Raw genomic sequence first — 23,609 nt, forward strand, 5'->3', positions numbered from 1 at the left:
CTACTTGAATCATCCAGAAACAAGAGCAAACATAACCTCTCTTTATGTCCCAGCTCTTCTCTTCAGGGTCAAGGTCTCTCGGAAGTGCCCAATCAGGTCAACTTTCTAGCATTAACGTGCTAATAAGAAAAAGCCGAATGCTGGAAGCAGGCCAATGCTCTCAGGCAACATACATGCACATTCATTCATTCTGGATCTGTGTTGTGGTCTATTTGTCTGTATGACCCGTGCTGGGCTGGAAGACCCTGCGGTAAGGAACTCAGGTGAACAGAAACAAAGATACAATTGCAATGGGCACCCTGCTCAAACTGCTTGGAGCTAACCCAAAACAGGTGTCTGCCAACCAGACCAGTGTTCAGGGAACACAACACATGTAAATGGAGCACTAAAATTCACTTGTACAGTAACTAGATGGAGAAAAATATATCCTGGTATTCTCCTTGAGAGGAGTTCTAAATGTAACTGGGAGGAATATACCAATAATTTCTCAGGGTAAAATGATCAGAGCTCCATGGGGCACATCAGATTAACAACAGATATCACTAAACTGCCTTTTCCAGTAAGGGTGAGCTCACCACCTGCAGGGCCCTTGTTTGGCTGAGTGAAGCATGCAAGTTCAGGGCCACAGCAGAACTGCTTGGAATAAGAGCGGGGAGGTAGAGTCCTGGTACCAGCAGCCTATCTCTCTGAGGCCCCAGGTGCTAAATAAATATCTCACTCTGAGGGGGCTCCTGTGGTCTCAGGCTGACCCCACATGGAGAAAGAGGCCAGTGAATGACTGAGCTATTCGTTCAACAAATATTGAACGAGCCACACTTGGTCTTTAAAAAGGCACTGAGTGGGGCACCTGGGTGGTACAGTCAGTTAAGCAACCAACTCTTGGTTTCTGCTCAGGTACTGATCTCGGGCTTATGGGATTAAGGCCCGCGTCAGGCTCCGAGCTCAGCGTGGAGTCTGCTTAAGATTCCCTCTCCCTCCGCCCCTCCCCACTCATGTGCACGCTCTCTCTGATAAATCTTTAAAAAAAAAAAAAAAAAGCTGCACTGAGTAATGTAGTAAAAACAAAAAATCAGCAAGATACGGTTATTCTGTAGACTTTTATCTAGTTATTGTCTAGACAAAGACAGGCCTATGATTTAGCAACAAAATGGAGGTGTTGGGTGCCTCGATGGTTGCATAGGGGACAGGGTTGAGTATCCAAGGCTTCACCAAGAAAGATCATAAGCTGTCGCGGACAGTAGGGGCTTTGCAGAGATCCCGAACCATTCTTTCTTCTTATCGGATACTTAGCACTGCTCTGTGGTCTCCATCTCTAATGTGTCAGAAGGAAGAATTTCACACCAGAAAAAAACAGGGGGAAGGGATGATCTCACAGCAAACCACTGAGAGGAAGGAGGAAAAAAAAGGGAAGAGGGTCTGGAAGGGCAGTTGGTACCACTGAATTTCTACCATGCAGACCACGACAGAGTCACACAATGGAAGATTTCTCAAGTTCTATAACGAAAATCACCAGGAAAACTGCCATGTCCAACGTTTCATCTCATGGATGTATCACTGAATTTCTGAAGAAAATCGCTAACTCCACAACTGCTAATTTATTTTCATTCTGAAAACAACCCTTGCAAAACAGCTGCTAGAAGGATCCAGCTCCACTACAACCTAGTCCTTTTGTTTTCAAATTCTTTATGTGTTAATTGAAATTACATGTATCACAAAAAAGATACTGTGCCTCAAGAAGACAAGCTGAAACGCCTGCACCTACAGAAATAAAAGGCCCCCTGGTATAAAGGAAAGAAAACAGGCTTGGTGGTCTACACAGGACATGCAAGTCAGGTGTCCCCCTGCTGGGAGAAACAGCCTCAACGCTCTAGGCCCAGGGAGGGCACCGGAGACCAGGGCAGATGCCTGATTCGTGGGAGGCGCCGGTGAACCATGAGGTGGCCTGCCCGGTAGAGAAATGGTTCTCAAACTTTTGGGTCTTAGGACCCCTTGACATTCTTAAAAATAAAAGACCCCAAAGATGTTTGGTTCTCTTTTAAAGTAGGTTGTATCTATTGATATTGGCTGCAGTAGAAATTAGAACAGAAAATATTCCAAACTCAAAAACACACATTTAACTAGCTGTCAGAGGATGACACTTTCACACATCATGTGGCCTTTAGAAAATTCTACATTTCTGACAGAATAAAAGTGAAAAAGGCAAATAAATAATGCTTTAGTATTGTTATGAAAATAGTTCTGATGCCACCGAGTCACTGAAAAGGTCCTGAGACCACCACAGATCCCAAGACCATACTTGGAGAACCTTTATAATAGGGGCAGTGACAAATAGCTCAGCCGTCAAACTCACTCCAGAACTTGTATCAGCAAATAAGGAAAGGCCTGGCCAGTCAATAGGAAATAATGGCACGGGCCAGTAAAAGGACAAAAAGGATTCCTAAATATTTTACAAGATGTTCATTTGTTTTCCAAGCTGAATTACATTTTTAAAGTTTGATCTGGCATCTAATTATATGACAATGATCCTATTAACTCCAAATGAATGGTGCATGCTGCAAACAGATTATACAAATATCAATGGGGGGGGGGGGGGGGTGCCTGGGTGGCTCAGTCAGTTCAGCGTCGAACTCTTGATCTCAGCTCAGGTCTTGATCTCAGGGTCGTGAGTTCAAGCCCCGTGTTGGGCTCCACACTGGGCATGGAGCCTACTTAAATAAAAAAAAATTAAATAAATAAAAAAGAAATACCCATTGGTATAACTCCTATATTAACTGGCAGTTGGAGTCATTTCCTGTACCAACAACCACCTGCCTCTGATCCCCCTCAGTGATAATGCAACATGCCACTTTTTGAGAAATAAAGTCTCCACCGTGTAACAAAAATGAATACGCTTCAAAGAGAAACTCTGTTATAAATTCTGAATGCGAATTAAGCATGCTAGTCCTCCCCACATAATCAAATCCTAACATGTCCATGATAATTACCAGAACCCCCCCAAAAATGTTAGTGCAATGGACTGAAAGTTTGCATCCCACCCTCACCCCGTCCCCCTGCCCTAAATTCATATGTTGAAACTCTAATCTCCTACTGTGGTGGTGTTAGGAGGTGAGGCGTCTGGGACATAATATGTCATGAGGATGGAGCCCTCATGAATGGGATTAGTGCCACATAACAGGGACCTCACAGAAACTCCCTGTCCCTTGCACCATGTGAGGCTACAGCAAAGCCAGAGGAGGGCCCACACAAGAGACCGTACTGGCATCCTGACCTGGGACTTCCAGCCTCCAGAACAAAGAGAAAACAAATTTCTGTTGTTTGTAAGCTGCCTGGTCCGAAGTATTTTTAGCAGCTTGAACTAAGACAGAACTAGAGTCCTATCAGGAAATAAAAGCTAGGGGTGCCTGGCTGGCTCAGTTGGTAGAGCGTGTGACTCTTGATCTCCAGGTATTACGTAAAAAAAAAAAAGGGGGGGGGGTGTTGGGGGGGTAAGAGATAAAAGCTGGGTGTGTACAGAGTTGGTAGGTGGGAAGTTTCTTTCCATTCCATGAAAATTAAAGTACTAAAGGCTGGCAGAACCTTACCCACAGCTTCTCAAGGAGCTTCTGTTAACACCTCTTTTCTTGTATTAACTTTTTTATAATAACCTCTGCTCCCAACCTGAAAACTCCCCTTTCACCAAAACATTCTGTCCTAAGTTAGAACAGTGGCCAGCCTGGCTAACAGGACCCCCTTGAGCCTATAACTTAATCTACACCTAAAAGGGTGAGGACGGCTTCCCCATGGGATGGCCTGAGTTTACAGCTACCACTTACACTGAGCAGTTACCACTTGCCGGTGTAGCGCATACGGTGCCCAGCGGCCTGATCTCGGTCCAGCCTCCCACCATCCTTGCAATACCTAGTATGCCCATCTGACAGATGGAGAAACAGGTGCAGAGGGGTGAAGTGGCTTGTCCTGGGTCATGCGCTGAGGCACTGGGGGATCAGGCCATCCAGGAGCTCACGATCCTTCACTGGCATCTGCTCCCCCCACCCCCCAACAGCAGCCCCACACAATAGGACAGCATCCACACGATAGCTAAGAAAGCACACTCACAGCTGATGCAGACAACAGGCGCCTCGGGCACAGAGACGTTAAGTAACCTGCCCAGAACAGCACAGTAAGTGGCAGTGGCAGACATGGAACGTACCTACCTCTTATGGTGACTGTGAGGTTTAAACAAGCGCATGCAGTTAACTTAGAATAGTATGTGACAGCAAGCACTTAATAAAAATGAGCCGCTCAATTAAAGTACTCTGCGTACCGGGGAGGCCCAACACAGTAGCCAGCACCAGCCGAAGATGTGCGTCCAACAAAAAAAGAGGGGGACCCTCCTCCAAGAACATTATCCCAATGACTCCCAAATAGCTTTGGTGCCCACAGCCGCCCCCCCCCCCCCCCCGCGCCCAGCAAACATTCTGCACCACCTCCAGTGACTCCAGTTGGTCATGCCCACGCGGGTGGAACTGTTCCAGCCCGCAGCTCCAACAGACCACAGACCAGGTCATCTGCTGCTGGGCTCCTACTGCGGGGTGCCTGGTCCAGAACTGGGGCTGCTGGCCTGACAATCGAACTCCCAGGGTGGGGGCAGGGAACAAAACAGCCGAGTACTCAGGGGCACTGATTCCCCCACCTGAGGACAGAGTGGGAAATGAATCCTCAAGTTCAAGGAGTTCTAGGTAAGCTTAACAAATACAGAGTAACTCTTCATCGGGAAGGCTTTTAAAGGAAAAATATGGTCTTTGTCAAGGAAAAAGCCAGAAGACTCGAGTCACCTCACCAGGAGCCATTATTTAACCAGCACTCACCCTCTGTGAGCTTTTAAGCAAGTTACCTTCTCTGAGCTACTGTTTCTTCACTGGTACCCCACAAAGTAAGATAACACACACACAAATTCTTTGTAAACTGTAAGGTGCGGTACACACATAAGATGCTGCGAATCTGTTCAGCTGTTAAAGGACTGTGCTGTGGAAAAGATGTGGACAGATAATTTAGGTCTTTGTGGAGAGCAAGTTCTTAGAGCCAGCAAATTTACACGTTATCTTGAGTAGAGCCAGGGAGCCAGAGGAGACATAATCCCCAAGAATGGGAAGTGGGGAGGGGGGAGGGGCAGCCCTGGGAAGCAGAGCTACCTCAAGGCTCAGCGCAGGGCAATTCTCTCCCACTGGTAAACAGTGTTGTATTCGATTAATTTCTAGAACTTTAAAAATTGTTTTTCCTTCCTGACAAAACCTTCTCAGGTTCAAACACGAAACTAAATCAATTGCTCAAAACAAAACGCAACATGATGATCAGTAAGTGTTTAAATCAATAAAAGCACTAATTTAAAGAGACCTGTCTGGTCTGTGCCCTGAAGTGGGTGGCGGCTACAACCTCAGGCTGACAAGAGATCTCAATGATTGGAAAAATGAGGTGGTTGAATACCATGATTTCTAAGGCTACTACTACTTCTGGCTCTAAAATGCCCAGATTACATGATTTCCCCTGAACTCCTCCTACAAGTCTTGAAATTCCTCCCAGCTCCCCTTCCTGGTCAGTCCTACAGATAATACTTCTCCCAGACTCTCCTATCCTCAATTCTTACACACACAGAACTACGTTCACCTTGCCCTAGAATCTTCAAGGCCCTCCAACACGCATGTGTGTGTGGGTGTGCATTCATTCAAATGGGGTTCATTCTATTGATTCCCAGGGTTTGGAAATCCACAAAGGGATAAAACAAAGTCCTGTCCTCAGCAGTAATTCCACAGGCTTGGAACCAACAACTCAACTCAGTGGGCTCTGCATGAAGAAAAGGCCGGAGATGGGAGCGACCCCAAACAACGGACTGTTTTCCAATCATCACGTAGTCCTGAGAAAAAAAATGAGTGGCTGCAAAGCAAAGGGGGAACTTTTGAGGAAATGAAAAGCCACCCCGTCTTCCCTGAGAGGCAGAAGACAGACTAACGGAGCAACTCAACCTTCAAGAGAGTCAGGTGAGGTTAGGCCCTCAGGGAGAGACCACTACCGCTGCAGAAATAAACACAAATTAACTCACCCTGGGTAACAATTTATGCTGGGTGTAGAGCAAATCTCTCTCTCTCTCCCTTCATTCTATAATGTTTCCAGGGGAAAGGGCAGAAATTAAGTATGTGACAACTGCTATTTTTGGTATTCACACTCTTGTACTCAATGCATAAAATGTATATATATTTTTGAACAATGAATTTAAAATGTTTCCAATTTCAGGTCCACATTCCTTTGAACAAGCTGTGGGTCCAACAGGCCTGGTTTGAAAATGAGCTCTCCCACATACCACAGCTGGGGTCGGGGCATTCACAGATCTTATCTCAGCATCTCTTCTCTCCCTATAAAATGGAGAAACTCGTACAAAGCTGTTTTAAGGATTAGAAATATTTACCTACAGAATTTAGCATAGTACTAGGCTCCAAAGAGAAGCTTAATAAATTGTGGCTACTATAATATTATAATGGCTCCTGAATGTTTAACACAGCTCAATCACCGCAATGGATGCTGAAACTTTCCAGAAGGCTTTACATAAAATACTAGGTTTGGTTTTTTTGGAAGGGGGCTGTTACGGAGTGGGTTTTTGTTTTGTTTGTTTGTTTTTGCTTTTGCTTTTGGGGTTTTTAAAAAACTAGTATTTAGTATAATTTAGTAATGCCACATGGTTGTGGGGGGGTTGCTAACAGATCGAGCTAAGTCACTAAGTCAAGTGATTTAGTGACATGATGTGTTAAGGCAGGAAGTGAAACTGACACTAAGCTCTCAACTGACAGCTCCAGAAGAAAGCACGCCCACCACCCACAGCATGCCTGGGTAGGCGCAGGGCACCAGGAAGGCCACCCTGCTCCCCAAAATGGATATATGATTCAAGTGTCACAATGTCAGGCTCCCGACCATTACTCAGCTTGCAAGAGTAAGCCTGGGCGAAGCGCCTACAGTGTCCAGCACCAGAAGTGGACTGACCAAGCAGCAGTGTGAGATCCTAGGTAAGAAGTGCAAGCAGAGCAATCAGGAACTTGGCACCTCTCCGAGTCTCTGTTTCCACGATCTATATAACGGGGACCTGAGAATCCACCTCCTAAGGCGGAGGCAAAGATTAAATTATGCAGTGTCTTTAACTTGGCACTGTTTCTAATGGTTCACTGGACTGACATATGGGGAGAGACAGCCGGCTACACTGTAAGGTGTGAGGGGATGCCCATGCTCAACACCTAAAACTACCTCCCAGTCGCCTCCCCACAATGCCTGAAAGCCCACCATTCTGTTGCGTCAGGGTATCACGCACTGTTAGAAGTACATAAAGCTCTGGGAGGAGGGAGCTGCCATCGTGCCTTATCACATCAATGCCTTTAGGTGAATCATCAGTGACATTTTCTTCCAGGAGAGTTACCCAAAAGCAGATTTTGGTAAGGAAGATATATCATGGTGGGGTGGGGCAATCACAGTGGGGTGGGGAGGAGAATATCCTGGGACCCTAAGAGGAAGGAAGAAGTCTTAAAGGGGCAGGAGGATGAAGTAGGGTACCAAATGGGCAGGGATGGTACCAATCATGGAAAGACCCTGGGCCTCAGAAACACAAACTCCAGTTTCCCCACTGACTACACACCCGGGTCAAGTCACTCTCTCTCTCGACTCAATTTTCTCATCTGAAAAAGTGAAGTGAATACTGTTTACTTTCCCGATGCTCTGAGGATTTTATAAGATATCACATGTAAAGTACTTAGCAGGGAACCCAGCACATTCTACCAGAGTAGACCCTGATTTAAAGAAGTCCACTCTATGCTGAAATCCCTCTGAGAAAAATAATCCAGAAAGATGCTTCTTGGACTTGCCAGGGAAGCAGAGACCTGACACGTTCAGAGGCAATTTCAGACTTAAGAATGGGCCTCTCTGAAACCTCTGGAACTGAAAAAGCACCACCCCAGAAAAACAGTCGTGACTGACTTTCCAGGTTAGCCCAGGAAAACCTCCTTACAAACCTATAATGTACCAAAGTCACATGACAAAGTGATGGGGCTCCCTAGCAAAGGGCCATCTCAAGGAGAAATGTGAAATACAATTGGCTTCTAAAAATTCATGTGCCTACTCTCAGAAAAGACAAGTTAAAGTTGCTTTTGGCACCTTCTCCTCCAGAGCCTCCTTCCCTCAGGCTGCTCCCAAAGCATGGACCCCAGAGCCCCCGCAGGCTCACCTCACTTCTGGAGGAGCGCCCTCCCCAAACATCCCCCTCCATACTTCTCAGCCAACCGTTAGGTAGAAAACAATCCAACTAACTCATAACCATGTATGAATGATGTGGCAGTATTTGGGTCTGCAAAAGATACTTACTAACCCAAAAAAGTTTCTCCACTGGAGAAAAGGTCCCCGGAGTTAATCAAGAAAAGTAAAACTGTGGAAGCAGCCAGGGAGAAAGGAGAGGAGCCCTGTGTGGCTAGGTAACAGCCTGGTTGGGAGCCGGACTCCATGTCTGGTCTTTTACTCGTGCCCCCTTTCCGCAGTGAGTGCTATTTCTGTGTTTCTGAACCCACAAACTTACTTCCCTGGGAAGCGGGAATTTCAGCAGAGAGGCCGTATGGGGCCAAGAAGTCACTACAAAGGGGCTGGCAGGCCGGTAAGGCGGAGCTGCCCACTTCCCCATGACATTGAGATGACCATGGCTCACAGTTGTCCACTCCGCTAAGCAGACAGCTTGAGAACAGCCACGCTCGCTATTTCTCTTCATTCGACTCACGATGACTTTAGCACATGACACACAAGTGAGGGCAAGAGCACACCCAAAGCCCACGGTTTTCCTTCGGAGAAACTTTTAGGTCAAGGCCTCACTCAAAGCTGTCTGTGTGTGGAGAAAAGCGCTTCCACAGACTGCGCAGGGCTAGAGGTGACACAGACCACCTTCCACAGGGGGTTGTGGCAACATGACAAGTGTTTCAGAAATTTATGAACAGACCTGGCTTTTGACCCGGTAATTCTACTTCTAGAACTCTATCAACACCTGTGCAGATAATGACAGATACAAATATCCACTGCTTTCTCTTCAACAGCGGGTCCTCCTTTGGGGCAACTGCTGAGCCAACTGTTTAAAACACACAAACTCCTCAGTGGGGGCAACTTGAGGGAAAGAGGGAAATACCCTTAGTATAATGACATGCCTTATAAAATGTTACTGAAGACTTTTTAATGATATGGGCAAATGCTCATGATGTGTTAAATGAAAATAAGCCGGATACAGTTATCTGGAAGAAGTAGCTGAAGTGATGGAAGTAGTTATCTCTGGCTGGTGGGATTACGGACTTTTAATTTCCTTTTTTATGCTTTCCCCTAGTTTTCTACAAAGGGAATGCATTCCTTTTATTCTTTACTATGAAAAAGCTATGAGGAAGGAACAAAAGTATGTCAAGAATAGGCTGCAGCACATGCTAAATGACACCAGAGAGATGCAATCACCATTATCCAACTCTACAGGTCAAACAACCCAGTTCTTCAACAAAACATTGCAAGAGGGGAAAAAGAAAGGGTTCCCACAGATTAAAAGAAATGTTAAATATGCACCAGCTAATTTCCTATGGATTTCATTTAGCTCCTGATTTAACCAAACCATTTAAAGGGGGGGAAAATCTCTTAGAACACTGAATGTGTAATGATCTTGAGAAAACTATCTTTTCTGCAGAAGTAATAATGGTAATGCGGTTCCTCCCTGCCCCTCCCCAAGTCCTTATCTTTTAGGATACTTAGAGTGAAATAAAACATTATCTAGGATTGATTTTAAAAATCCGGGGTAAAGGTAAAGATGAAAACACTGACCAAGAGCAGATCACAGTGAAGCTGGCTGACAGCTATGTGGAGGCTCACACCAGCCTCCCTGCTTTTGCATAGGTATAAAAGTTAAAAAACCAACAAACGAAAACAGAAACAAAGCAAAAATCCACTTGAAGGACTGAGCTATGAAGGAAAAAAAAAGAAAAGAAACAGGATCACAAAAGATCTATGTGTATGTACGTACCCAGAGAAGAATCTAATAATACAAACAGTAAAATCTATGGGTTTTTTTATTCAAAAGATATTCTTTCAGTTAGAAATTACTTGACAAAACATCTCTCACCATGTAAGCCCGTCTCTTTCCGAAAGAGGAGGCTGGTAACAGAGCTCAGCCTCAGCATGCTTTTTCAGTCCTGTGACCAATAACAAATCATTTTAACTTTCTGAGCCTCTGTTTTCTCGTCTCACAAATGAGGAAGAGGTGCCTCTGTTGCCTAAAAGTGTTGTGCGCCTGAAATGAGACAACACATAAGAAAGTACATGGAAAGCGGTTCAGAGTACAAAAATGCTGGAGAGTAAACGCAGAGCACAATTGCTCATTAAATCATATGATTCACTACTTGCCACTCAAAGAAGAATGAGAGGTCAACTCTTTCTGAAAATACCAATTCTCTCATTAATCCCTCTGATACCACATCATGAATTGGCTGCCCCCGATTAGAGATGTACATTATCTAAATTTAAATGCCTCCCACTCAAAGGAAACAAATGAGGGGAAAATGCTTTCCTTTTCCACTGGCAGAAGCGTGTCTTGTTTGTGTGTGTATATGTGTATTTGTTTCCACTAAGAAAGTAAATGCTAGCCTGACTCGCTGCCATTCCCCTGCACTTTGCAGCTAAATCACCACAAAGTGAGGCTGCATGGTAGAGGGAAGGTGAGGGCTATGGAGCCCTACAGACTTAAGTCTGATTCCTGGCTCTAGCATGCACTAGCTGGGCAATGTGAAGGTGAGAAATAATGTATGTAAGGTACCCAGTACAGAGCTGCGAACTCAGAAAGTGAGAGCAATCACTGTTACTGAACTCACTGACCCCACAAAAGCCTGCAGGTTGCAGACACCAAAAGGACAGAAGTCCTTGGTCACCAAAAGACCAAGAATCTGACTCAGCATCCAGGTCTGCCATAAATCTGTGGTACAACCTTTGGGAAATTTGGTAATGGAGGGTTTTTCCAATTGCTCTATGCAATCAGTAGCCACATAACTAAAGTACAGAGGTAGATAGCAATATCTGGAAAAACTTTACCAGATCTGCCTCAACAATTATAAATCAAATAGCTTTCCTATAATCTTATTTTTGTCAAATTTCTGAGTGCCAACTAGGTAAAAAGAAAGGGAGGGGGATCCCTGGCCGCAAGGTACTTACAATCTACTAAAAGTGAAGACATGTATGAACGTAGTACATAATTTAGTTCATTAGCCAATCAACGACAAAATTATACTAAAATCAGAGGGAAATATGCTATTTCCATGGCTATCCAGTTGGTATTTTACCCTATCAGGAAGTTCTTATTCAACTCTAACCTAAGTATCTCATGCTTCAGCTGAAGCCTATTTCCTGACTGTTCTATTTCATTAGTATTCCATTCAGAATATAAAGCATTTTTTCTTGAGAACAAGTTGGAGGTAGAAAGAGCCTGGTTTGGGCTGAATCCTTTCTAAGCCTAGCCTGTCATCTGTGAAATGGGGAAAACAGCACCCATCCCCACGGAGCTGCTGGAAGGACTGAGGGAGATGATATATGGAGGACATCCATCACAGCACCGAGCACAGGGTGAGTGCTTCATTGTAGTGTTCGCAGATCCTGAATTTGTTCAAACTCTTCAACACAAAATGAGGATGCCTTGGGATGGTGACGGCATTATTTTGACTTGGCACCATTTTATTTACTGGGAGGCAGTGCATTCACTTGCATTGCTATGAAAAATATTACCATTATTCAAGCAGCAGCTGCTGCTGGCCCAGCAATGAATGCTTATTTTGATTTGCACTTTGTGGAAATAAGGAGTATCTAATTTTATGTAAGTGCTATTAACATGAATAAACATTACAAAGAAAAGGAAATGGACTTCATAAAAAAATGATTAATGAAACATAAAGGAAGACTCCGTTTCAAAACAATGAAGTCCAGTCAGCTAGTGCTCGAATTTTATTTTGTGTGTAACTGGTCAGTGAAGAAGCCACTTACTGGAAGGAAAGCTGTCAGCCCTCATCAGACCTCCATGCAGTTCTGTTATTTAACACTGGGAGCAGGCCAAGCAAACCAGAAAGTTTCCCAAACAGAGCCTAGCTGCTCTGCAGAGTCTTCCATCCATCCTGGGTATCTAGGGAGGATTATTTTTGAGCACCATGTCATCACCGTGGATTTAAATGGCAATGGGGTGTTTCTTCTCTACCCACACCCTGTGTGGAATGTTGGTCTTTCTTGACCACATCAGGAAAGCTACAACTAGGCAGCACAGTGCTCTGACCACAGCCCTTCAAAATGTCCCGAATGAATACACTGCAGAAGGGTCAAGAGGAGGTGAGATTTGCAGAGGGAATGGCAGAGAAGTAAACATCTTCCCAGTTTCGCTGGATGCCAGGCATGTAGCTGTCTTACCTTCCCCACTGGTTCTCTTGATAACCCTGTGAGGTGCTGTGGTCTCCATTTTGCTCTCACACCAATGAAGGATGAAGACAGTGGGGCTAGAAGATCCAGATCCTAGTCCCAGTTTTGCAGTGTGATCTGGGTGTACAAAAAGGGAGCTTCCCTATCCTCTTAACTCTTCTCTGAGGATCACTATCATACCCAGTCCTTGACGAAGGCTCAGACTCACCCATCACGTAACCCCAGAAACCTAGCCAAAGCTGACTGGACTAGTGGTGGTATCCTGACCCAAGCTGGACCAGTCCAATCCTTCCAGATATGTGAATCAGCTACAGAGACTCAGCTGGGGGGGGGAGGGGGGCAATGGAGCGAGGGGGCAGGTAGGGCCTGGGCTGCCATCTCCTGCCATCTTCCCAGAAGAGAATCTCCACATTTCCTACCATTCTTGCCCCTCATGTTCCAGGAAACAGCCCCATGAGTCCTTAAAGCAAGTCCTCATTGTGCTTGAACTAGCTGTATTTTGTTTTGTTGGGGGGGGAGGTGAAATCTGTTACTTACAATGCAGAGCCTAACTTCATCATCCCTAGAAAAGAGGAGTTGAACCAGATGGTCTCTAAAGGCCTTTTCCAGCTCTGTGCAATTTATTTTATAATATAGTCATCAGGTCAGGTGCTATGCTGGGCGCTGGGGACATGGCCATCCTTGCTCTCGCCCCTGAGCATAATGCTACAGAAATACAAGGTATCCAAGCTGTATTAATAACAAAAGGACTTGGAAGAGCTTCTGTTCTCCATCCAAAGCACATGGGGCAGTTAAAGGGATGATCTAGCTTGACTTAGCCAACTCTGCTTTCTTTAGCAGTTGGTACCAAAATGCAGTTGCTGGTGCATGAAGTCTGGTTTTGTTTTTCTAGCTTCTGGGAGGCTGAATTGGGTGCTGTCTTATCAGAGGGACATATATTCCAGTTCTCTGGGGAAAATTACACCATAGCCACAGCATTAAAATTCAGTTCTTACGTAAGTGACCACAAACAGCACCATGACACAGGGCCGCTCCGAATGGGCTCTGGGCTGGAAGAACCTACTGCGACCTCTCAGATTCCGCTAAGACCAAGTGGGGTGAAGTGCCTCCAGATCTGACCAAACCCCTGCCTCACAAATAATTAGAACTCATCTTACTGACACTGAAAAGAAGCTAGGAGACACACTGAAATGTAAATCCAAGGATAAGTCCTTTTCACTTTAAGGTGCCTGCCTCCAAACCAAAATAGAATTCCTTGTGGTCTCGGAGCTTCAAGCTGTAATCAGGAAAGCATACAACACAGCTGCCACGCTCTGTCCCACTCAGAGCCAAGGCATAAATGCTTCCCCCCGCACCTCCCCACAAATGACCGGAATCAAATACCTGCATTTATTATGTAACAGAGAAAGTGGCTCCTTACCCCAAAGCCCCAGCAAAAACCAAATGGGACAGCACTGTCGTGGCTTTGACACACCAATGGAGGCAAAAGAGGGGGCGGGGGCAGAAAGAATCGGCAGGCGCAAAGGAAGCACGCACAGTGGGGCTGCACCAGAGTACAGCCCGTCAGGCTGGCCTGGGTCAGCGGAGGCAGCACTGGTCAGCGGTTCCCTGACTCCAGAGGAGCCCCACCAAAAGCTGCGTACAGAGTAAAACTGAGCTGTCAGTCTGCTCCAGATGAAACTGGCTTTGACCATGCGCCCCAATGATGCAAGTGTTAGTGTTCCCCCAGTCCTCCCTCCAGTCCCATCTGCACTTCCACCATCCAGTTCCTCGGAGGCACACAGCGGGCTCCGTCATCTGACCTCTTCATCACCCACCGTCCTGAAGAGTCGACCAAGTCTTGTCCTCTCAGCTACACATTCAAGGGTCTACTCCAATAATAATGAACAGCAACGGCACGAGGATAGTAAGCATAGTTATTTCTAGAGCACTTACCATGGCAGGCACTATCCTAAGAGGGAGGTATGATCCCCATGAGGGAACTGAGACACAGTAAGGTTCGGAAACTTGCCTGACAAAGACTCCAAGATAACAGGGCTGCAGTTAACCCAGGTAAGGGAACCCAAGCTACTGGCTCACAGGGGAGAGAACTCTGCCCATCTCCCTATCAAGGAATGCCTCTCACCTCTTTCCCCCCCACCCCACAAAAGGAAGGCTGACTCATCTGACTGGTCAGACGCTGACATTCATCAGGCCACATTTTACCAGTAATGAAGTCATGTGATTAGTACCTCGAGTGTCCTATCTCCTTTAACACTCAAATCAATGCCATTTTTTTTTTTATCAAATGAGGAAACCGAGGCTCAGACGCAAAGTGGTCTCTAGCCTATCACTTACTCATGTTTAACTACTACATGTGGGAATGGCTCAGGCCAATGTCTGGCTCTAGCCCCCAAATGACTAGGTTACATAAATGGAAACCACCTCTCTTGAGGCTCCCTTGACTTGCAGACATAAAGGCAAAAGTCTGGGTAGTGTTTGAACATCCAGGACCACGATGCTTCTGATGAAAGCCTCCTAACTTAGCATCAGGGGAGGCTGCTGTGGCCGCACAGCGTACCTCCTGAGACCAAAATTTACACCGGCAGACTGGCTAGCAAGACCAGGTTCCTAAATTCAGGTTTACTCTCCTCTCCTCTGACCCGGAAGCAAGTTTTAGAGAGAAATCCACCACCGTGTACAAATAGCCTCCATAGCCATTTTGGAGAGCACAGTGCAGAGAGTATGGGCTGGAAGTTGAGAGAGACCTGAATTCAAATCTCTGCCCGATTTTGTTCCCACCCTCGGCTTCAGTCTCCACAACAGGGTGAAACTAGGTCTACGTGGGTCCTCATCTCTCCTGAGCTCTCTCCCATGGGGATACACAACTCGAAGGTTCTTCTAGCAAACCAATCACAGGAATGAGATCATATTTGATTTTCCAACTACAGGAATCTCTAACAGGCAATCCGAGGACCTGATCAGCAGAATATAATCAGTGCTACACCACTGAGCTGATATATTTCGACCAAAACCAAAGACAGTTGGCATGAGAGGTATGCCGAACCACGTTATTAAGGCGTCTATTAATTTTTGTGAAATACTGCAAGTGATTATTAGACTCCCATCACCACTTTCATGGGCCCCTCAGAGATCAGGCTCTTAGGCTGGGAAGCACCCGACTAGACTTTCTCCAAGCTCCATTAGACTCCGATGTCTAGTGATTCCCAGCACCCAGCACAAAGGCAGGGCTATGGACAACCAGGAGGCCAGAGGCAGACAGCCAGAGTCCTGCAGCAACCCCAACCAAGAGCAGTGATTCTTTGGCCAGGGCTGTGGGCAGCTCGCAGGCAAAGACAGGCTGGTCAACAGTCCCAGACTAAGTATGCCAGGGGAGAGCGGGAAGCCATTGGGCCTTTTCCACTTCTGCTGAGCCCAGGGAGGACTGCTGGCAGCACCGTTTCTAACTACAAACAGCAGAAATTCCGAGAGCCATCCAACAAGAGGTCTTTGAAGAACAGAGAAAAGGAGCTGTCTTTGTCTTTCCCTTTCTTCTCTACCCCAAACTCTTTATCTCTGGCACTAGATATCAAGTATGGATAAGAAAAATCAGTAGATATCATTTTTACGGGCCCTGAAAGAAAAAAACAAAATAAAACAAAAAACGAGCGGACAGGAAGCACAAAAGATGGTGAAATACAGAAGAAACAAAGGATTTTAGATCCAGAGATCCTGCGTTACGCTGGTCAAGTAATTTACCTCTCTGAGCCTTAATTTATTCACATGTAAAAGAATGATAAGGACGCTACCACAAAGGCATTTTATTAGATAGCACATATAGAAAATATTTTTTAAATCCTAAATATGTATATAAAAGGCAAACAGCATTAGCTTGGAATACCCGGCTAACAGTTGGAGCCCGTTTTAGAAAAAACATGAGTTCTGGTACGTAAAGGAAATTTCCTTCTCTCATTGCTTCTGTAGGCAAATAAACATATTCTTCATTCACTGACCTTTGCTGCTTATGTCCAGAGAAAACTCACTCTCAATACCTCTGAACTGGATCAAAGGTTGGACCACAGAGCACGAATTCTGTGTAAGATAGCAGCATCAAGGGGAGACTTACCTTTTGTTGTTTTATCTTCAAGAGGTTAGGGACAAAGAAAGCATATTATTTTGACCTCAAACAATGCAAAAAACTAACCCTGTTTTTATTGAAACTCTGCCTGAGATTTACTTTTATTTAAGACCATAACCAACTTTAGCATCTGCTACATAAACTAGCACTTGCTGCTTAGTTTATCGGCTTTCAAAATTTAAGAGAAGTAATGCGATTGCATTCTAGAACACTTGGAGCTGATGAATGAGATCAGACTTTAAGCCCTGGCCACAGAGGCCCTATGTATGAGATTCCACAGGTAACACTGGAGAACCTAAAACCATTTATCAAAGATTAATGACCTCTTGTCATCAGCATAGAAGATGATGCCCAAATGAACATGAGTAAAAATTAAAAACTTGGAGGGTGAAGAAACACATAAAGATGAAGTCTGACTAGCATGCACAGGGATGTTACAGAAATGGGATTCATGCCCAAATCTACTACTTACTATGTGTGTGCCCTTGCGCGAAAGATTCAACTGTGGGAAGATGGGTCAAACATAATAATAGGGCACATGTAAGCATTAAATAATAGTAGGCACGGGGCTTGCACATTGTAGGAACACTAATAACTGGTAACTATAAGTCACTACGAAAGAGGAATGGATCTGCATTCCACACCTTCATTCGTTTCTTCATTCTTCAAACATTTCTATGGCCTCAGGAAGGACTAAGCACGTCATGTGTATATGTTAAAACAAGTGAACTTCTAATGCAAGACCCACACTTCAATGAGAGCTCCCTTGAGAAAACTTTTACACGGTGCACTTCTTATTGGCAGGGTTGATCACCTTAGTATCCCCAGGGCCTAACACACTGCTGGGCACTGGACAATTTGTATACTGATTGGATGGTAATTTGAGTGATTCACCTTGCATTATTGGGGTGAATGTCCTAATATCATTTCCCCCACCTGCAAACTGCCCCTTTCTACCCTGTTAAGAATGACAGCCCTATTTACCTCTTTCTCAAACACCGTTACTTCCTCCATAACACAATCCAGACAACAACTCCAATACCTCAGCTACACTTAGCAAAATGACTTGTACCTAGCAGGTGCTCCCCAAAAATGCTATGAGTGAATGCTATTCCTAGATTATGCCCAAATAAGTTCCCACACCTGAATCTGAAAAACCATATCCAAAGTCTTTGAAAGCACAGGAAAAAAAATAAGAAATGTATTTAAGTATTACTATTAAGAACTCCCTGGAATGTGAACACGAAGAAAAAATAAGCCACTTAGGAACTTAGGCACCTCTGTTTCATGAGATCAAAATCAGAAGGTACAATGAAAAGTGAAGCCTCTTACATTCTCTACAAAGCCACTGAAATACATCTTTGTAGACATTTAGAACATCTGTTTTATGTTTTAATTGCTTAAGGATTTCCTAACTCCACTGACTTACTAGCCATGCGACCTTGGGGACCAATCACTTCATCTCTCTAGGCCTCAATTTTCTTCTCTGTAAAATGGAGATAACAACTGTCCCTTCTCCATAAAGCTCACATGAGGCTTAAATGTGATCATGCGTGCCATGTGCCTACAACAGGCCTGGCACAGAGCAGTTGTTCAATAAATGGGCAAGATATGCCTCCTCCATCATCACAAAAAGATAAAGTGCTGACCCAATATTAAATAACCAAGCACATCTTCATTTATCATATCGACTCTCCCTTTCACCAAGTACGAAGTATTGACCAGTCTAAGCCTTTAAGTGGAAAGTCTCTCCTATAGTCTCCCTGCACAGAGGTCCTGGAATGCCTGCTTCCCTTCCTTTCTCAGCAAAACTCTGTCTTCTCCCAGTCTCCTAGTCATTTCCTCATAATTTCCAAATGGTCACGAGTAAAATGGCACACGTCAGTGTGCTCTGCTGAATAAGCAAAACACTGCCTTTTTGCATGGAAAACACTCAGACATCAGGATGAAACCCGGGCAGCTAATCCATTCCTGCCTCCCAAAGGCAGCCACTCATTATGTGACAGCCTAACCGTAACTCCCACAGTCTTGTGGGACCCTCTGCCCCCAAAGGTGAAACCCAGAAGCAAACTCTTTTGCCTCTTTTTTGACACATTTCTGACCCATTTCCTACAGTGTGCATCACAGAGAGATTTAAACAAAAGCACCAACATCTGCAAAGCAGTCTTTGCCAACGGGACATACCAAAAGGGGGAGTGTGGGTTAACTTAGGGTTCCAAGGTTGGAGAGCTACAGCTTTTTAGTTGAGACTTCTATAGGTTGATTAGGAACCCAAAGGCGGGGGGAAAAAAAAAAGTTTGTAAGTAAACAGGAAGGCATTTAATAACTGGCACTAGAAAACAATTTTTTTTGTTTTTTTTGTTTTTTAGAAAACGATTTTTTAAAAAGAATTCCAAGCTGCCCAAATGAATTCCTATTCCTGAGTTTCCAAATCACCAAAAAAGTACCCAAAAGTCCTATTCCTAAGAATAACCACAAAGCAACACAAACGGCACTCTTAAAGTTTCCAAGTATCTCACTTGTGAAGCATATGCCAACAAGATTTTGTGGTTTGCCCCAAAACTTTTTCTTACATTTTGAGGGCAATAACCTTAAGCCCATATTTTTTTAAGAACTGAATTCTGATCCACTTAAGATATTTATAACAATGTGCCCCTTCCATATATGCAAACTTAGGGGGAAAAAATAAAAATTAAACTTGGTGGTTACCTATCAATAAGAAACGAACAGGTATATTGCACATTTATGCAAGAGGCCATCATTCATGAGTCCAACTTTATGGCCTATGATTCAAGAGTTAAAGATGCAGATTAGGGCAATGACTCCTTGACCAGTACTACACTGAAGTTCAGAAAAACACTTACAAAATTATTGTGTCATTCTGACTGAAACATTTACTGTAATGTTTTTGAGAGCATAAATATTATCAACATACTCTAACATGACACTTTCGCACTTCTAGCCTGACTCTGATTCCTCCTCAAATTCGTAAGTGACCACATTTGTATTATGATTGGATCTATTTTTCAACCTAACCCTGCAGAATAGTATTCCTTATTTAAAAATATATATATATATATCTGTTGCATTCACGTTTAAATTTAGTTACCTCAACCTAAGATTAAGAGCAGCTGCACATAATTAACATTAACCCTATCCTCTCCTGTTGCTGCAAAATATGGGCATATAACCCTACAAACAGCATTATCAGCTACTTACCCTTATCATACCCCACACAAACAGAATATAGTAATACTATCTAAATGGGCAGAAAGGGAAAGTTAAAATAACTGACAGCTCTATTAGCAGGCACTGAAGAACTTATCTAGAAGGAAAATAACCACTCAGTCTAATCAATGTCACATCCTTCAGGAGGTATATACAATTCGTACACAAAAAGCGTGCAAAATGCTCCTTTATCAGCATGTTCCAATTTATCACTATTAAGTGAAGGACAGACCCATCATAAGGTTGAATGCCTGGCAACTCCGAGTATTCCCAGACACTGAATGTCAGGCTAAAGCAACCGAATGACAGGTCACAAAGACAACCCCCCCACCCTGCAAAAATCCATTTAACTCTGGCTTTCAAACAAACTTAGCTGACATTTCTCCAAATGAATTTCAAAATTCAGTTCAATAACCCAACGTTAACTTCACAGAGAACTCTAGAAGCATCCTCAACTGGCATAAAATGTTCAGACTAATTCACTGCACCAGGCGGGCAAGATAGGACCCAGCATGAAAAGAAATTTCTCCCCTCCTAAAATTTAGGACCTCAGGCTTCAGAGTACCAATTCTGCCTGTAACCGGGCCTGAACAGTGAGGAGCAAAGCTTGTACCAAGAGCAGTTTCCCACAAAAGCCCAGCTTCTCAGTATTACAGAGAGCTGGCTGTGGTGAGCTTATATCAGAAAGAGCTCCCAAAACCTCAAATAAACCAACCACAGGATAATCCACTCCAGGAAAACGATCTGCCTTCCTAAGTTCCCCCAATGCTGTCTTTTTCAGTTGAAATAGGCTTGGCTTGTTTGGAGGGGAGTGGTGCTTTATGGCACTTAGAGATGGTGCAGAGTTCCAAGGCAAATGTCCTATTTTTATTGAGGTTCAGAGGCTTTTGCAGCTCTTGGGCTTGTGGGTTCCTCCTTACCTACCCACTCTGCCCTATCACTAATTCACTTAAATTGTAAAGGAAATCGCTCTGCCCTTGGCCCTGCCCAGGACACCCACAATGCCTCTCTGGAGGGTCTAGATAAGGGGAGCTGTTCTTCTGCAGTCTCAGGCCCCCCTTTCTCCCGTTCTGGCCAGCTCTTCCCAGCAGCCTCAGGTCTCCCGTCACAGCTTAGGAGTGCCCTGCGGGCAAGTCCTGCTGGCGCAGCAGCCTCAGCAGAACCAAACCCTCGGGTGCAGGGAGCCGGGTGGGGACCTGTCTGCACAGATCTCTCTTTCCACTCGGGGTTTAGGCACTGGAGACTGGATGGGGAAGAATCCTGGGGTGGAAGCAATCCCAGGCTGAGTCTCCTCTCATCCCTTCGGGGTTTTATCTGGGGGCCCTTGCCTATGCAACTAAGCCTGCCTGGCACAGCCGGGCTACCAAGAGCGCCAGTCACTGACCATCTCCCAGTCCCTTGCTGGTGACCTTGGCCACGTTGCTTCGCCTCCCTCACCCTCTGGGGCCTGACACCACTTACTTTGCGGGTTATGACAGGGTCAGAAGGATGTGGAAAGAGCCCAGCAGACTGTACTGCACCCACGAAGGGTCCAAGATAGGGAGAGGACTTCCCTCTTCTTTTTCCTAGCGGTGTCAGGAGCTCGCTCAATCCTCTCCCCACCTCCAGCCCCGGGGGAGTCAGCGCCCTGGCAAATGGGGCAAGGGGCTGCACATCTTAAGTCCCCTCTTCACCTGGGAGCGGGAAGGGGGGGGATCCCCAAGGGGGTGTGGCTGCCCCAGCCCCTGACACCCTTTTCCTCCCCGCTCAGAAATGCAGACAATTCAACTGCGAGGCAGCGGCTGCGAGCGAGGGCATCGAGGCGTCCCGGCGAACGGGCCGGGGTCCCCGGTGGGGCGCGCCGGCCCCGACCTACCTCCTCCAGCAGCGTGACGGTGTTCCTGCAGTTGTGCAGCCGCGTGGTGAAGCTGGACGTGGTGGGCGAGTTGTAGTCCTCGGTGGTCTCGGTGATGAACTCGGAGACGGAGATCTGGTCCGGCATCCTGCCGGGGGGGCGAGACACAAGCGGGGGCGGGGAGTGAGTCACGGCGCAGGCTCCCGGGGCCGCGGGCCGCCCGGTGGCTCATGAACGCCCCGCGCAGGCTGCCACCCGGCGCCCGGCCTGGCGCGGCTCCCGTCCCCGGCGGCGGCGGGAGAGAGAGCGGGCGGAGCGGGCGGCGGCAGCAGCGCTCGGCGCGGGGCCCTTCAAACTCCGAGCCGCGCGCGGGGCAGAGGGCTCTCGGGGAACCGCCTCCCTGTGCTCATGCCGGCGGCGGGGGAGGGGGCTCGGAGCTATGCGGGGGCTCGGGTCGGCCGGCACTGCCTCTTGAGAACGCTCTGACAGGCGGCGGCGAGGACACCGACAGACTGAGCGCACACTCCCGCGGGCGGGCAGGCTGGCGGCGGGCAGGCGGCGCTCCCGCTACAGTCACGGGGACAAACAAGGAAGTGCTCTGCGCACGCGCCGCCGCCCGCCCCGCCCCGCCCCAGCCGCCCGCGCCCCGCCCCCGGCGACCGCCACCGCCCCGCCTCCGCTTGCGCACCGCCCCCGCCCCCGCCCCCGCCCCCGCGCCGCCTCCCGGGCCGCGTTCCGATGCGGGCGTTCGGGTGGGGGCCGCAAGGCTTGCGGGGCTCCGGAAGCTCGCGTCCTGGCGCCGCCCCCGGAGCGGTTACTTCAGCGAGCTCGTTACGCCTGCTTTTTGCGAGAAGAGGGACCAAAAAAAGTTATGCGCGTTCTTTTTTAGTCCCGAGTGGGTGCAGGAAGCGAGGCCTGGAGAGCCGCCTCCTGCTGCGAAGGCCGCGGGCAGAGCGAAGGGGGCGCGGGCGCAGGGGCGGCCTCGGGGCCCGGAGTGTGGAGCGGCCTGGGCCTCTCCCCCCCCGCCCCCCGCTTGCAGCCGCGCGCTCGCTTGGCTCCCGCCCTCGGTCCCGGTGCAGGGCGCTCACCGTCCTTGGAAGGCTAGTTCTGTGCAGTTCGCTTAGGTTGCTAAAATGCTAAGACAAATGAAAGGATTTTTGCTTTTTTTTTTTTTTTTTACAATTTTCTAATCTTCCATTTGCACTGTGAGTTTTTTTTAACCCGCAGGACACACGAGGGTCAGGAGTGCAAAAGGCATTTCCGGGGGTTCAAATGGTGTACAATGCTCAGCAGATGTCAAATTTCAGCGGAGAAAGTACCAACAGATTGCTCATTCCTTGGTCCTAGCAGATGGCTATTTTAACTAGCTCACTCGACTTAGTCCAAAGAATCCATGTAATTTCTCACCACTGATTAGGGATAAAATTGCTTTTAAAAAGAAAAGAAGAAGAAAGCTAGGCCCTTGGGCAGGTTCCCAGGATCCCTGTAATTGAAGCCAATAGGAGCAGTCTTATAAACTCATCTCCAAATGCACCGCATTAGGGCGGAAGGCTGGCCCTGTGGCCTCCCCCTAGAATTGAGTTCCTGCCATCTGGTGTGGTTAAGTGTCCATTCCCTAGTCCTTACCCACGACAATGGAGTGCCCCAAGGCAGGGACAAGGCCCCAAGGCACAGAGAAGTAGCAAGTGCTGGTCAAATGAAAATGCATCACCCCACTGTCAGCAAATATTTACTAAGGGCCTACTACTTGCCCTGGAGATTCAGTAATGACAATGTCCCAGCTCTCAGGAGCTTCCCTTCTAGTGGGGAATCGGACAACCAACAAATCATGTGATATAACGTGGAGTACATATAAAGTAAGAAAGTGATGGAGGGGGACACCTGGGTGGCTCAGGCGGTTGAATGGCTGCCTTCAGCTCAGGTCATGATCCCAGAGTCCTAGGATCCAGCCGGACATCG

The 23,609-nt window shown here is 46.6% G+C and overlaps 1 protein-coding gene across 10 annotated transcripts in view; it reads right to left on the reverse strand.

Annotated features, from left to right (window-relative positions):
* The window catches only part of ASAP1 (ArfGAP with SH3 domain, ankyrin repeat and PH domain 1), a 344,878-nt gene that overhangs the window by 246,829 nt on the left and 74,440 nt on the right, over positions 1-23,609 (reverse strand). For 8 of the 10 annotated variants that reach the window (XM_032415481.1, XM_032415484.1, XM_032415490.1 and 5 more), the window contains exon 3: positions 21,672-21,798. In XM_032415481.1, the coding sequence (XP_032271372.1) occupies positions 21,672-21,798 (127 nt within the window). Of the gene's footprint in view, positions 1-21,671; positions 21,799-22,738; positions 22,757-23,609 lie in introns of those variants that run through there. The other 2 variants (XM_032415487.1, XM_032415488.1) reach the window with 2 other exon arrangements.

Source organism: Phoca vitulina, unplaced genomic scaffold (assembly GCF_004348235.1).
Source record: "Phoca vitulina isolate PV1807 unplaced genomic scaffold, GSC_HSeal_1.0 scaffold18, whole genome shotgun sequence".
Taxonomy (NCBI): Eukaryota; Metazoa; Chordata; class Mammalia; order Carnivora; family Phocidae; genus Phoca; species Phoca vitulina.